Source organism: Bison bison, unplaced genomic scaffold, assembly GCF_000754665.1.
Source record: "Bison bison bison isolate TAMUID 2011002044 unplaced genomic scaffold, Bison_UMD1.0 scf7180017864247, whole genome shotgun sequence".
Classification (NCBI taxonomy): Eukaryota; Metazoa; Chordata; class Mammalia; order Artiodactyla; family Bovidae; genus Bison; species Bison bison.
In genome coordinates, this window is record NW_011494819.1 from 2,119 (window position 1) to 18,505 (window position 16,387).

General features: G+C 41.5%; 1 protein-coding gene across 1 annotated transcript in view; it reads left to right on the forward strand.

Moving 5' to 3' along the window:
* Positions 1 to 1,994: 1,994 nt before the first annotated feature.
* The window catches only part of HMGCS2 (3-hydroxy-3-methylglutaryl-CoA synthase 2 (mitochondrial)), a gene marked incomplete at its 5' end in the record, with an annotated part of 18,876 nt that continues 4,483 nt past the window's right edge, over positions 1,995 to 16,387 (forward strand). Inside the window, 8 exons of the mRNA XM_010847222.1 lie at positions 1,995 to 2,449; positions 6,153 to 6,278; positions 6,868 to 7,032; positions 8,777 to 8,942; positions 11,367 to 11,537; positions 12,780 to 12,886; positions 13,491 to 13,616; positions 14,864 to 14,975. Of these exons, the coding sequence (XP_010845524.1) occupies positions 1,995 to 2,449; positions 6,153 to 6,278; positions 6,868 to 7,032; positions 8,777 to 8,942; positions 11,367 to 11,537; positions 12,780 to 12,886; positions 13,491 to 13,616; positions 14,864 to 14,970 (1,423 nt within the window). The remainder of the gene's footprint in view (positions 2,450 to 6,152; positions 6,279 to 6,867; positions 7,033 to 8,776; positions 8,943 to 11,366; positions 11,538 to 12,779; positions 12,887 to 13,490; positions 13,617 to 14,863; positions 14,976 to 16,387) is intronic.

Below are 16,387 nucleotides of genomic sequence, written 5' to 3' on the forward strand. Positions count from 1 at the left end.
GTGATGCCATCCAGCCATCTCATCCTGTCATCCCCTTCTCCTCCTGCCCTCAATCTTTCCCAGCATCAGGGTCTTTACTCAGCAGCTAAAAGGAATGAAATAAGGTCATTGTAGAGACGTGGATGGACCTATAGTCTGTTATACAGAGTGAATTAAATCAGAAAGAGAACAACAAATATTGTATATTAATGCATATATATATGTATTATCATTCACAGAAAGTACATGATTAGATGCATACTCTTAACTCCTGTACTCTTATGTTTCTGGAAACATCTACATCTTTTCTTCAAGGCTCTGGAATCTATTTCCAAGTAATAATCTCCTACAAAGACAGTTACAAAAGTTACCAAGAGACTTATTCTTGGAACCTTTCCTTGATACTTGAGATTTCTCACTGGGGAGAGGAATGGAGTGAGCTTAGAGAAGACATAGAGAGAATGAGGATGAGGGGAAATCCAGTCAAGCACAGGACTGAGATCCGGCTAGCTATTAGTTCCTAGTACTGGGAGCTCCTCCACAAACATTTGAGAGTATAGACTCCACTTATTTGAGTGGCACCAAATAAATAGGGCAGAGAACTAAACTTCGATCTTCCCTTGTCTGATAGGAATAAGCATTTATCACTTAGACTCACTATCTTGTGATCACATGATCCACTTTTTGCCTCCCAGCAGTCCTTCAAAATGACCTGTGTTACAGAAAAACTGGCGTTAAGAGAAGCCCTGAGTCCTAAGGATGATGGATGGATACATTCCATCTGAACTACAATTTCTGTGGCATAGAGCTAAACTGATAAGCCTGCAGAGCCGTTGTATCACTTCCACCATCAAGAATTCTGTAGCCAGATGCAAGTCAAAGGAATCTGGCGGCACTCAGGACTGAAAGGACAGAATATTTCTTAAAAAAAAAAAAAAAGATTCATGCATTTATTGGCGGCACTGGGTCTTCATTGCTGCTCTCAGGCTTTCTTTAATTGTGGTGAGTGGGGTCTATTCTTCTCTGCAGTGAGCAAGGTTCTGATTGCGGTGGCTTCTCTTGTTGCGGAGCACAAGCTCCAGGGCACTGGAGCTTCAATAGTCGCAGCCTGTGGGCTCAGTAACTTCCATTCCTGGGCTCTAGAGCACAAGCTCAGTAGTTAGGCACTGGCTTAGTTGCTGGGCAGCAGGAAGGATACTCCCGGAGCAAGGACCAAACCCATGTTCCCTGCATTGGCAGGTGGATTCTTATCCACTGAGCCACAAGGGAAGACCCAGGGCAGAATATTTCTAACACATGAGAGACTAAGAAGTTACCCTGGGCATAACACTTCACCAATGTTTGCCTTGCTTTCAACATCTGGAAAATTAAAAATATTTCTAAAGTAACCAGCTTTCAGGTACTTTTATATGAAACAATGGAAGATGTGCTTGGTGAGTTCTTTACTGCTAGCTAGAAAGAGAAATTGCAGATCTCCAGGCGGATTAGGAATCCAGATTGAAAAGGGGTGGTGGGTCCAGGAAAGAAAGTTTATCTCTTCCCTCCTTACTGACCCTTTCTCCACTTTTTCTCTGTTTCCATTTAGAATTGCCCTTGGAACTTCCCTGGAGGTTCAGTGGTTAAGACTCTGCTTTCCAAGGCAGAGGGTGTGAGTTTGATTCCTGGTCGGGGCATTAAGGTCCCACATGCCACAGGGTATAGGCAAAAATTAAAAAGAAAAAATAGAATTTGCCCGTCAGCCTTCTATATTCCCACAGCCTTTGCTTGTTCCACATGTATTTAGCCATAAAAATACCAAAGGGACAGTTACCAAGGATAAAAGGGTAAATTAAACAGAAAAATACAGCAATTCTAAATTTGTATTCATCTGCTAAAAATAGAACAATCCTAAATTTGTATCTATCTCATATCTTCAAAATATATTTTAAAAAATGAATGAAATGATTGCTGTATTGTCTTTTAAGGAAACTAGCTAGAGACCATTCACGGAATTTTGATTGTTTTCTCTGTTACAGTTTTTCTACAGTTCCGGCTGTCCCCTTGGCCAAAACAGATACTTGGCCAAAGGATGTGGGTATTCTTGCCATGGAGGTCTACTTTCCAGCCCAATACGTGGACCAAACAGAGCTGGAGAAGTTTAACAAAGTGGAGGCAGGGAGGTACACCGTGGGCTTGGGCCAGACCCAGATGGGCTTCTGCTCAGTCCAGGAGGATGTCAACTCCCTGTGCCTGACGGTGGTGCAACAGCTGATGGAGCGCACGCAGCTCCCCTGGGACTCTGTGGGCCGCCTGGAAGTGGGCACTGAGACCATCATCGATAAGTCCAAGGCTGTCAAAACAGTGCTTATGGAGCTCTTCCAGGATTCAGGCAACACTGACATTGAGGGCATAGATACCACCAATGCCTGCTATGGTGGCACTGCCTCCCTCTTCAATGCTGCCAACTGGATGGAATCCAGCTCCTGGGATGGTATGTACTGCCAGAGGCCTTATGTAAGAAGCGAGCTGGGGTAGATGCTGAAGCCTCAGTTTTGCTTCTCTGTTCCCCGGGTAGGTTCATCCACCAAAGAAAGGATACATCACACACACAGCTGTTGTGATCATCCAACAACCACAGTGACATCAACCCCTCAGACTTGGATGGTTTCTTACAGTTACTCAGGGAGCATGTTCACATAGCTATTCACTGAGTCTTCATCACACCCTAGAAAGTGGATATCATACCTGTTTTATGGATAAAAAAAATGGAGAATCTAATAATTTACATGTTGTGTGTGGCGGGAACAAGAAACCAAACCAAATTCAGTGTATTTCCCACTTCAGTGTTCCTGTTTCTTTAAGGTTTCTCATAAGTCTCTAAGAGACAAAGAGATTGGTGATGTTAAAAGATTTAAACAAGTGTAGGTGTTAAGGAGAAAGCACCCTGGTAAAAATAGACCCAAAGAATCACAGGATAGACTATGACACAGGGTATTTCTACCCTCTCTCCCTCACCTGGTTCCTAGGAGAATTAGAAACCTAGCTTTATCAGTAACTAATGACAAGTCCCTTAACCTCTGCGAGACTCGAAGTTTTTATTTGCCTACCTGCTTTCCAGGGCTGATAGGATTAAACATGGTATTAATGGAGATGTGAGAAAACAGTTCCTGGACAGACAAGGCCCTCCATTTACTAAGTTGGAAACTAGAACTTAAAACTTTAGAAACCATAATAAGCATTAATTTAAAAATTAATTATGAAATCTCGATGTTGGTGGGGACCTTAGAGATTATCTAATCCAGTACTCCACATAGAGGCCAAGAAGAGTTTAAGGATTTTTCTCTGTTTGTGCAGCAAGGCAGTACAATTCCACACACCCATTTAGTGTTTTTCCGATTGCCCTGCATGGCCTCACCATTAATAGTTCCATTGATTTGCGATGTTCCAGACTCTACATCCTCAAATCTGTCCTTATAGTGCTCTTGCTTGGTATTTGTATTATTACTTCTCCAGCAACCCCACTACCAACACCACCAGTCTGTCAAACCAAGCATTAGGTTAGAGAATACAAATTAAAGGGACACTCACCAGCCTTTAGTGAAGAATCAGAGCCTATATTTGGGGGCATTATCAGCTTTAAGCATGTCATTTCAAATGAATAGATTCTGCTGAATGGTTGTGTATTCCACAGGAGAGAGCTGCAAATGCATCCTTCTTTAATCTGTTATCTTCTTGGGAAAAATATTAAACAAACATTATGAAGTGAATTGTTAGTCTGTACTTTCACAAAAAGCATATTTAAGTTTGAGCCTAATGGCAACCTCCAAGACCAGACAAGGCCAGTGTAGATGTGATTTCTGCTTCTGAAATGGCCAACCATCCACCTGGGACCTTTCAAAGGAAGCAGGTGGTTCTGGAGTGCACCAAGAAGTTTTGAACCACTCCAAAGAGACAGCAGGGTATGAGGGAAGGAGAGAGTGGTACTGGCTTGAACTACCTGAGAGACCTCATTTTTCCTCGCCTTTTATTATGAAGGTAAATGAAACCTACAGCATATATGTATATATGTGTGTGTGTACATAGATAGACAAAAGGGTTCCAAGTAAAGAAAAAATTTATTTTGCTACCCCATTACCAATTTCCAGAATTTAATCCTCATAGTTTCCATGGATTCTTTCAGAAATTTTCTATGTATGTACCTGTAAGCCTGTACTTATCTACTCATTTTTTAACATTGCACACATTATTCCTCATCTTTACTATGTCTTAGAGGTTATTCTATAGATATCTCTAGATACATATAAGGTCTACCTCATTCTTTTAAAAGACATTATAAATTCTATTGATGGGTACACCAAACCTTAGTCCCATATAGATGGATATTTAAATTGTTGTATATTTTTTGCAATTATTATAAAAAGTGTTAATATTTAAGACAGTAGCTTTGCATGCTCATAACTATATGTTGTAAGAATAGATTCCTAGAAGTGGAATTGCAGGATCGTTTAATTAAAAAGTTTGATAGAATGTGCCAAATTGCTCTTCAAAAAGTACTACTATATTGTTGGAATGTACTAACTTCAAACTTTCTAATCTTTGTCAGCTTAATAAGTAAAGTATAGTATCACTGATTTTCCTTTTATTATAAGAGAATTTTGATATTTTTATGATGTTTATTGGCCATTTTCCTATTATATACCTTTCTGATGAGACATTTATCTATGAAGGAAAATAATTTTTTGTTGGCTGTATTATAAATACATCACCAGTTTGTCTTTTGTATTTCTGATAGAAGGTTTTCATTTTTAGATAATCAAATTCACTGGTCTCTTCCTTAATGGCTTGTATTAATAAATACTCTTCTAGAGTTTCCAAATTTTATATAACATATAAATTTTGTTTATATATATTATGTTTATTTATTATATATTTATCTTATACTTTTATGTATTATTTTTATATTCATACATATAAAATTGGGGAGAAAAAATACTGTTTTGTTGGCGTGGTTAAACAGTCTTAACAGAAAATTCTTGGGTTTCAGCAAATTTGGGTTGGAATTCTGACTAAATCCTTATCCCATCATCTATTAGCTGTGTGACTTTAGGCGAGTGACTTAAGTTCTCTGGGCCCCAATTCCCTTGTCTATAAAGAGCAGATAACTGTTTCTGACAGGTTAGGAAGAATACTAAAAGTACTGCCGTGTCTTTTCCACATACCCACGTTTAGGAGCAAGCAGTACTAAATGAAGAAGTAACAACTAATACTCAAGACAACAATTATTTATTGAATAATCATCTGCCCATTATAGAAGTAGTTTCATTGATCATCTACATTAAATGTGGTTGCTGCTGCTGCTGCTAAGTCGCTTCAGTCGTGTCCGACTCTGTGCGACCCCACAGAGAGCAGCCCACCAGGCTCCTCCGTCCCTGGGATTCTCCAGGCAAGAACACTGGAGTGTGTTGTCATTTCCTTCTCCCATGCATGAAAGTAAAAAGTGAAAGTGAAGTCGCTCAATCGTGTCCAACTCCCAGCGACCCCATGGACTGCAGCCCACCAGGCTCCTCTGTCCATGGGATTTTCCAGGCAAGACTACTGGAGTGCGGTGCCATTGCCTTCTGAACATTAATTCTTCTCACAAAGAAAGTGGTACTCGATTTTTCAAAGCACCTTGTTTAGGATCCAGTCAGAACTGAGTTTGAATACAAAATTCCATATTCACTAAATGGGTGACCTTAGACAAATTACCTAAATTCTCTGGAAGGCAATGTCGTCCTCTACAAATGTGGACATTACCTGACTCAATGGATTGTTTAAAGGATTGTTTGAAGATAACTGGTGTCTAGGATTTCAAATATTAGTTTCCTTCCCATCCTTTGGCCTTCTGTGATTTGGAAAGAATTTCCACTATAGCACTACAAAGAGTACAAACCTAAAAAGTGCTGATTTATGAATTTTTTGTTGAATAAATGAGGAATTTTTACAGCTTGAGTCAGAGAACACTGAGTTTTGACATTGCATTTCCAATGCAATGTCATTTACACTTCACTAGAGTGTAAGTTTCACGTGGGTAGGAATTTTTATTTTGGTTCAGTGATGTATTGCCAGGACCTAAAATTGTGCCTGGCATAGAGGAGACTTTCACTCTACTGGAGATTTGGCAGTAATAATAATTATTTCTTTTCTCTTTACAGGTCGCTATGCACTGGTGGTCTGTGGGGACATCGCAGTCTACCCCAGTGGTAACGCTCGCCCCACAGGCGGGGCTGGAGCTGTGGCAATGCTGGTTGGGCCCGAGGCCCCTCTGGTCCTCGAGAGAGGTTCGTAGTACACTGTACAGTAAGCACGGTACCCGGGGACTGCATGGCATGGCCAAATGCTTAGCTCTTAGCTCTTAATTCCAACTGGAATATTCAGGGCTGAAGTATGGACTTGAGGATGAAACTGCTTGCCTTCAAAAGACTAGACTGGGGAGCAGAGGGCAGGGAGAAAGGGAAGAGAAGGATCAGCAAGGTGGCTTCATCTATACCATCACACATCAGGATAATGGTGTTTGGATTGAATGGCATTTGTGCTGCTGACAAGGACCCTTTGGGAGCTAAACTGACCACTGAAAATAAAAGAAAATAGTTGGATATAAAGTAAGAGCTTTCCTTTGAGACTTTTGGAGTCTGTTCCAGATTTCTTTAAGCCCATATAGGTGTGGAAATAGAAATATACATCTCACTTATAAAAAGACATTCATCTAATTAACTCCCTTTGAACACCTGAGGGATAATCAGTAGGCCTTGGGCTTAGGGCATGAGACAGATAAAGACCAGGGGGTTGCTTGTACAGGGATTTCCCACCCTCTCTGCTCAATGTGGGCTGCACTGTGCAGTTTCTGAATCCCTCTGTGTGCCTCACCAGGGCTTAGAGGAACCCACATGGAGAATGTGTACGACTTCTACAAACCAGATGTGACTTCAGAGTACCCACTGGTGGATGGGAAGCTCTCCATCCAGTGCTACTTACGGGCCCTGGACAAATGCTACGCATTCTACCGTCAAAAGATCGAGAAACAGTGGAAGCAAGGTATGGGGCTCAGAGGGCCGAAGTCACGGACTCTACTTACATGAGGCTGAGAGTGTGTCCTAAACTCTTAAGACAAGGACTCTTTTCTCCTTTGCAAATGATCTCAAGAGAATTATTTCATATCTTCTACTTACATGCTTTCCTGGGTCTAGGCTGAAGTCCCTTTGGAAGTCATCCAAAGTCAAATATGAAATTGCCTTTAATTTGAACTGAGTGAAAGAAAGTAAACAACCCTAAGCCATAGCTGAAGCTTGTAGGTGTCAGCCATCTGGGAAGGTAGTGTGTGAGTCAGAGTGACCATGTCTTGTGGATGCTAGGATTCATTTCTGTTGAAGTCAGGAGTGATTTGACTCAGTTTATAGTTTGCCACCTTTTAAAGTCTGATTGATGTTGAAAATTCTTACCTATATTTTCAATATACTTAAGTGTTATCAGTAAATCTCTTTCTCTGCATGGTAGCTTTTCAAGTTAATTTTATTTTCACCTTTAGTTTCTGAAGTTTCCTGCTAAAAAATATGTGCCAATTTCATAATCAGATAAGAAACAAATCTTATTTTTAAAACTACCGAGAAACTTACCTACCTTAAAAAATAAATAAATACAAAGGGTTCTTACCTATTTGGCTATGCCTAGCTGGGTCTGAAAAAGGCAGGTTTCAGCGTGGGAAAAGGCATGTGCTGAAGCATCAGAGCACGGATGCTCTAGGGGTGGCCTAAAGCATCTTGGCCCTTTCCACTGCACTGGGTGGGATGCAGTTTGCCCCCATGAGAAAGGAGTCAACTTAGACCTCTCAGCCTCTGCCCACCCATTGTAAAATTTCTACTGGCTAATTGGTAGTTCAGACGGTAAAGAGTCCACCTGCAATGCAGGAGACTTAACCCGTGGGTCAGGAAGATTCCCTGGAAAAGGAAATAGCAATCCACTCCAGTATTCTGTCCTGGGAAATCCCATGGACAGCTGAGCCTGGTGGGCTACAGTCCATGGGGTCCCAAAGAGTTGGACATGACTTAGCAATTAAACCACTACAATTGCTCTGGCACCCTCTGAACTCATGACATTTTAATTTTACCCCTCATTCTCATATGGAATTTGATCAATGCTGCTTTGAATCTCAGCACCAAACTGTTAACTTCCTAAGGGCAGAGAGCGCATTGCTTTTCCCTTTGGAGTGAAAGAAGGTCTGGAGTGTAGAGACAGAGACACTGGAACCTAAAGCCAAAATCAGCTGTTTTCAAGCTGAGTGACCTCGAACATGTAACTTAGCTTCGTATTTTGGAGACCCTGTTTTCTCCTCTGGAAAATAGAGAAAATAATACAATATGAGGTTGATTTGAGGAATTATCTGTCACAGAAGTTGGCAATGGCAGAAAGGAAGAAAACATTTATTTCTTTTCCTATTTTATGAGTAGTGTGCATGCAAAGTCACTTCAGTCCTGTCCAAATCTTTGCAACCCTGTGGACTGTAGCCTGCCAGGCTTCTCTGTCCATGGGGATTCTCCAGGCAAGAATACTGGAGTGGGTTGCTGAGCCCTCCTCCAGGGGATCTTCCCGACCCAGGGATTGAACCCACATCTCTTACATCTCCATGTTAGCAGGCAGGTTCTTTACCACTAGCACCACCTGGGAAAGTGCTTAGTAAAATGCTTGTAAAATGAACAAACTGTGTGTTCACTGAAGGTAGGAGCTCGTTCTCTGGGAGGCCTTAGCACACACGGCATCCTTGCTTTCATACTTCTTCTTCCAGCTGGCATCGATCGGCCTTTCACTCTCGATGATGTGCAGTATATGATTTTTCACACGCCTTTCTGCAAGTTAGTCCAGAAATCCCTGGCCCGCCTGATGTTCAATGACTTCCTGTTGGCCAGTGGTGACACACAAACTGGCATCTACAAGGGCTTGGAGGCCTTCAGGTGAGTCCTCTTCAGGAGGAGCCTAGAGGCTCATGAGGGGTGAGAACGAAGGGGCTTCCTCATGCCTTGAACCTGGACGACTAGTCACTCCTGTGAGGTAAAAACAACAATCCTCTAACATAGTAGAAATGACATCAAGTCCTCGTGTGGGTTACTGGGTTATTGTCTACATAAGGACCTCACCTTGTATCTCAGAGAGCAGAGGGACCCTGCTGGCACTTGTCAATCAGGTGACTAAAAAGTTTCAGAGAATAAGAAAAAGGGAAAGGGAGTGTGCCTAAATCATTTGGGCAATAAACATGTTATGAATATCAACTGTGTGTCAGGCATCATATGAAACTCTAGGGACATAAAAGTGGGTGTGACTCCATGCTCCCTGCCTAGAGGATATCACAGTCTACACAGAAACACCTAGAAGCAAATAATCACAGTGCAGGATGGCAACTTGGGGAAAGCCTGGTCTCATTCTCACTTGCCATTGCCTTAAAGAATGTCTAACTTGTTGCCTCCACCCCCTCATCTATGAAAAAGGGATAGTCCAGCATACTCCCCCTCCTTGGATGTCAATAAAGCAGGGAGAATGCTGTTTATTGATGCAATACTCCAAGGCATTTAGAAAAAAAGAAACCAACACAAACAGATCTCACTGGGAAGGGAATCTTTCCCTTTCTTCTTGGTATCTTCTCATTTCAAGTTTTAGAGTATTCTACCAACATCTGTCCCCATTTCTAACTACTACTGCTAACCCTGCTATTAACTAACCAAAACAGCAAAGTTAGTACAAACACTACTTCTAAGACTTGCCCCATGGAAAAAATTTTAACATATACCAAAAATAATAGGCTAATATTTTTAATATATGAAAGTTTCATCAGTAATAAGATAAACCCACTAAATAGAAGATATGGACAAGAAATTTCCTCAGGGAAGAAATGCACATATGCATATTTTTAAATGTGCATGCCCATTAGTAATGCATATAAACAATGTTTTCTTTATGTGCATGCTTAGTCATTCAGTGTGTCTGACTCTTTGCAACACCATGGACTATGGCCCATCAGGCACCTCTGTCTCTGGGGATTCTCCAGGCAAGAATACTGGAGTGGGTCGCCATTTCTTTCTCCAGGGGATCTTTCCAACCCAGGGATTGAACCTGGGTCTCCTGCATTTCAGGCAGATTCTTTACCAACTGAACTAGGATGGAAGCCCAATGTTTTCTTTACATAGCCTTTAAAAAATTTGAATACCCAGACCTAAGGCTATGAGAAAATGAGCAATAGTGGACGGATTTGGGGAAGTAATAGGGAAACACGAATCAAAAGCCTTAAAGATGTTTATAACTTTGGCTCAGTAATTTCACCTGTTTAAAAGAACATGTAGTTATTTCTCAAAAAAAAAAAAAACCTACCACATGACCCAGAAATTTAACTCCTGGGTATACATTTGGAAAAAAAAATTTTTTTAAAAGATACCTGCACTCTGATGTTCAGATCAGTATTATTGACAATCGCCAAGATGTGGAAGCAACCCGTGTCCATCAATAGATGAACGATTGAAGATGTGGTTTAGATATACAGTGGATCACTACTCCATCAGCTAGATATCGGGCTTTCCTGGTGGTTCAGCAGTAAAGAATCTGCCTGAAATGCAGGAGACACCAGAGATGCAGGTTCCATCCCTGGGTCAGAAGATCCCCTGGAGGAGGGCATGGCAACCCATTCCAGTGTTCTTGCCTGGAGAATCCCCATGGACAGAGGAGCCTGGCGGGCTACAGTCCATGGGGTCACAAAGAGTCAGACACAACTGAGTGCCTGAGCACAGACAGATATCAGTAGTACACTCCAATAGATATACAATGATATAAAATAGGCTACAAGGATGTATTGTTCAACATGGGGAATATAGCCAACATTTTGTAATAACTGTAAATGGACAATAACTTTTTTAAATTGTATAAAAAAGTTTTTAATGGAGAAAAAATGTTTGTTTCATGAAAAAAAAAATAACATGTAGCTATTCACTGCTTCAGCTAATGAGGATAGAAATGGGGAGTTTGGTTAAAGAGGGGTACATCCTATCACGGTCTATTCTGCAGTCTTTAAAAATAATGCTAAAGGAGATGATTTCATGATATAAAGAAAATTAGTTAAGAAAGCATGCTAAACAGAATGGATAGCATGGTTTTATTTTTCAACAGACTATAAAAGTTGGAATGGATTCCATAAGAAAACTATGACTGATGCTTTCTCTCTGAGCAGCAAGACTATTAGTGATGCTTCCTCTATATTTTCTGTATTTCCGAATATTCTATAATAAAAACATGTGTTCCAAAGTCTTCTCTCCAGTAGCGGTTATACTTTCTGCTTGCTGCCTTCTTCCTTCATGTGGCTTCTCACATGGCCTGTTTCTTTGGCTGCCTCACAGGGGACTAAAGCTGGAAGACACCTACACCAATAAGGATGTAGACAAAGCATTTCTAAAAGCCTCTCTGAACATGTTCAATAAGAAAACCAAGAACTCCCTCTACCTCTCCACGTACAACGGGAATATGTACACCTCATCCCTATATGGATGCCTGGCCTCACTTCTGGCCCAGTGAGTACTGCATCTGTCCCTACCTCCTCTTAAATCTGGCCTCTGGTCTGAAGGGTCAACCAAGTTTCATTCCTTTACTCGTACAGAATTTTTTCAAAAAGAAAAAGAAGGAAGGAAGGAAAATGAAAGAAATGTATTTCAAAGGTGTATGTGTAGGTAGATCGACCATCAGTATTAAACAGTGGTTCCCTGGTGGCTCAGATGGTAAAGAATCTGCCTGCAATGCAGGAGACCCAGGTGTGATCTTTGGGGAGAGAAGAATCCCCTGGAGAAGGGGATGTCTACTCACTCCAGTATCTTTGCCTGGAGAACTCCACGGACAGAACAGCCTGGGAGGCTAGAGTCCTTGGGTTTGCAATACATTGGACACGACTAACGCTTTTTCCAAACTGAAATGCATGTGTCATGCCAGCAGGCGTGCAAGATCTATTTGGATATATCAAGAAAATAGGAGAATTTTTATGCATATTTTTATTTCATCCATTTAAAATGTCTGTACTCAGTAAAGCATTGTGATTAAGAGAGTCTAGTTTTCGAACCCACAATTTATGTTCAAATCTCTTTACCACTTACTAACTTTGACCTTGGAAAAATGACTATTACGGTCCTCATTTTTCCCAACTATAAAATTTGTGTAATAACAATACCTACCATCTAAAATTTTGATGAATGTTAAATGTCAAAAGCAATTAAAACAGTAAAAGCTCAGCAGGTGCCCCAGTGATAGTTTTTATTTTTATAGATATTCAATTTTGTGGAGTTTATAAGGAAATACTTATAATATAGTACATGTATATAACATAAGAAAAAATATATACATGTATGATTGGACTTGTTCAGATTATTACTAACAAGGAGATAATTTAAAAATTTACAACTGCTGAAGCATTGCCAGTCAACATGGGAGCCTTGAGGTGAATCCAGTGGTCTGACCCCTACTTGGAGGTAACTTCAGAGTTCACTGAATTCGTCTTGTCTTCACAGGTAGGGAAAAGTTCCTTTTATATTCCAGAAATTCTGTTGTGCTCACTGTGACTTCAGTATCTTGGATTTTAGCTGTTCTCCTCTTGGCGAGTTTTCTTCCTTTTGGGCCCACTCCTAGGATCTTCCAAAACTCCCTCTTTGTGCAGAGTGCCCAGAGCCCATTTCTAGTTGCAAGGGGCTGACTAGATCGGTGGTTTATTTGCAGAGCAGAATATAACACTGATGTGTTTTTCTGGGCTTTGATCTCTCTCCCTGCAGTCACTCTGCCCAAGACTTGGCTGGCTCCAGGATCGGTGCCTTCTCTTATGGCTCTGGTTTGGCAGCAAGTTTCTTTTCTTTCCGGGTGTCCGAGGATGCTTCTCCGGGTGAGTCCAGTCTTTTGTTCAGGCACTTCTGGCCAGTTTCATCTGGTAAAAGAAACCGTTTTCTGCTTCACCACTACTAAAGCTCCCATCTTGACAGAATTATGTTGTGACCAAGAACAAAGGAAAGCCCTAAAGGGATTTAAGCAATGGAATAAGTTTGTCTATTTTATGTATTCGAAGAACTTCCCTGGCTACTGATTAGAGACTAGACTGTTGAGGAACAAAGGTGAATATGGGGAAACCAGTTAGTTTGTTTCAACAAATAGTCTAGGCGAGAGGTAGTCATGGTTTGATTACAACTGGTTAAAGAGAAGTTGATGGGTTTGAGATATCCAGTAAACATGTGCTGATTATTTTATGATGGATGTAATCAAGGGCGTACATCAAAATACTAAATGGGATACACCTTGACTAAATGAAGGTCTGCCTTAGTTTTGCTAATGCTGTGTTTGATGATCTTGATCATTTCTTGACATTCTAAGCCATACACTGAGCACTTTTCCTTGGAGCATCAGCTCCCACGGAGCTGACTCTATATTGGACTCGTGATTGGTAGCAGTGATGACAATGATGTAAGTTTACGGGTCTTGCTTTTGCTTCCCAGGCTCCCCGCTGGAGAAGCTGGTATCCAGTACATCAGACCTGCAGAAACGTCTTGCCTCCCGGAAGCGTGTGTCTCCTGAGGAGTTCACAGAAATAATGAACCAAAGAGAACAATACTACCACAAGAGTAAGAAAAAAAAGGTGGAAAGAGAGGAGGAAAAGGCAATTTTTCTCAGCTTCTATGCCAGTAGCTGAGTGTCAGGAATTCATCAGAAGTCTAGAATATAGCACGTGAGAGTGATGATTTCTATGATATATGATTGGGGGAAAGGGTTGTTTGGTGCATAGGGGGACAGACTGAGTGGGGAAGCAGAAGGCAGAGTTGGGAAGAGGTAGGAGGCAGCATGTGGCTTCCCAGTACAAAATACAGATAGCCACCCAAAACAGGATACATACTGGACAATGAAGTCCCAGGGAAGCCAGGTGTATGGGCTTTGAAAATATTGATGGTATCTAAGCAATGGTTGAAAATGCCCAGACTTTGGAGCCAGAAATCCAAGTCTAAACTGACCTGTGACACTTGCCCTCTATTTTTGAGAAAATTATTGAACTTTTCTGAGTTGCTTCCTTTCTAAAATCATACACTTTGCAGGATTGCCAGAGATTAATGAATGAATTAATTAATGATGTTATTGGCAAATACTACCATTTCCTTCCAATTGCCCCCTTTCCTTACCAAATATAAAACAAAATACTGCCCCTAAAAAGCAACAAAGGAAAAGTAAACCAAAGCTAAATTTAAGACTGGAGAAACCAAATGGTGATTTTAAAACCAGGGTAACCATATTTTTTCAAGCAAAACTTGGGACCCATGATTTGCACTGAAAAGAAGACTGAAGTTATGGAACTGAGAATGTTCCAAAAAAAAACCCATAAACTTAGTAATTAGTCAGTTTTTATCTGGAACCGGGGACATGTTAGACCAAAAAAGAAGACAATTAAAATAAAAATAAGGCCTCTGAAATGAATGTTAATGGACAAAGCTTTGAAATACTACAGAGAATCAGAATTGGAAAACTCAGGGCTAGGAACGAAGTGTCTATTAGAAAACAGTATGCTCTGGGGTGCCCCTCAAGCTCGGTGCCTTTGGTAGAAGGACATGATGACGATTTCAATGGAAGAAGGGCCTGTTTACTGTAGGAAAGCGGCATATCCTATAATAAAGTTTCTAGTCAACAAGTCTTAGGTACTAGCCACAGGACAGCCGCTTCTGGTTCTTCTGCTAGCCCAGAGTTCTGCTGGGGGTAGACAAGGCGACCTCACCACCCCTTATAGCACAACCAGGAGAGCGCCACATGAAGCTCTAGTTACCATTTTCTCTTCCTCAGCCCCATAGAGCCCTTTGTGAATACTGCCTCCCTTCTGGTTCCACAGTGAATTTCTCACCACCTGGTGATAAGAACAGCCTTTTCCCAGGCACTTGGTACCTGGAGCGAGTGGATGAGCTGTATCGCCGGAAGTACGCCCGGCGTCCCGTCTAAAGGTGGTGAGTGAAATTTTCGAGTGTTAGTGGTTTAAAGTTTTTCTTCAACAAATACAATTCTTTCTTTTTCACTTCTTCTGTATTTTTATTGGGAGTGTAATTGCTTTACAATGTGCTAGTTTCTGCTGTATAACAAAGTGAATCAGCTCTAACAATACATATATCCCCTCCCTCTTAGACCTCCCTCCCACCTGCCACCCCGATTCCACCCACCTAGGTCATCACAGAGCATCTAGCTGAGTCCCCTGTGTTATATAACAGATGGAATTCTGAGAGCATAAAAGCCAGAGAGTTTTAAAAAAATATATTCACAACCTAAATGTTGAGTTATGTTTTATTTGGTGGGAATTTGTAAGACTTCAAGTCCGGGAGTCAGCATCTCAAGTAACTGAGAGAGCTGCTGGGAGGAAATGAGGTGTGGGGCACCAGGTTATATAGAAATTTTTTAACGAAAGGTAGATAGTCTGAACTTCAAAAGATTATTGCTAATTGAAGGAAACCAGATATCCCAAGTTAAGGAACTTGGCACTTTTCCGACTTTTCTGGCTTTTCAGCATATGGGAAGATGCAAGAGTATGGGCTCACTGAAATCATTCCTTTGATATACACCTCAGCTATCTAGGGCTAGATATCACAAGATTTCCCAAGTTTCCTCAGGGCTCACATTAGAGGGCTGCAGTCTCTGACACTGTGACATCCTTTGTTTACTCATATGACAGGCAACATTCCATTTATCAGTAGCTTTCAAAATGACCAGAGGTGGGGACTTTGCACCATGATGACCAAATACAACTCTCGGGGCTCTTTGCCTACAAAAGGCAAACGCTGGGGGAGGGGCATGTCCTTAAATCTTGAATCTGAAAAAAGAGTCAACTTGTTTATCTGATCTCCTCCTGATATGAAGGTTGGCAGAATTAGAAGCTTGATAGAAACAAAATTAGCATCTGTAAAGGGAAGCGGGCTGTGAACCTGAAACTGTGGAACTCAGTACTCCAAAGGGGCAGTTCAGTTCAGCTCAGTTCAGTCGCTCAGTCGTGTCCTGCTCTTTGCGACCCCATGAACCGCAGCATGCCAGGCCTCCCTGTCCATCACCAACTCCCGGAGTTCACTCAGACTCACGTCCATCGAGTCGGTGATGCCATCCAGCCACCTCATCCTCTGTCGTCCCCTTTTCCTCCTGCCCCCAATCCCTCCCAGCATCAGAGTCTTTTCCAATGAGTCAACTCTTCGCATGAGGTGGCCAAAGTACTGGAGTTTCAGCTTTAGCATCATTCCTTCCAAGGAACACCCAGGGCTGATCTCCTTTAGAATGGAATGGTTGGATCTCCATGCAGTCCAAGGGACTCTCAAGAGTCTTCTCCAACACCACAGTTCAAAAGCATCAATTCTTTGGCGCTCAGCTTTCTTCACAGTCC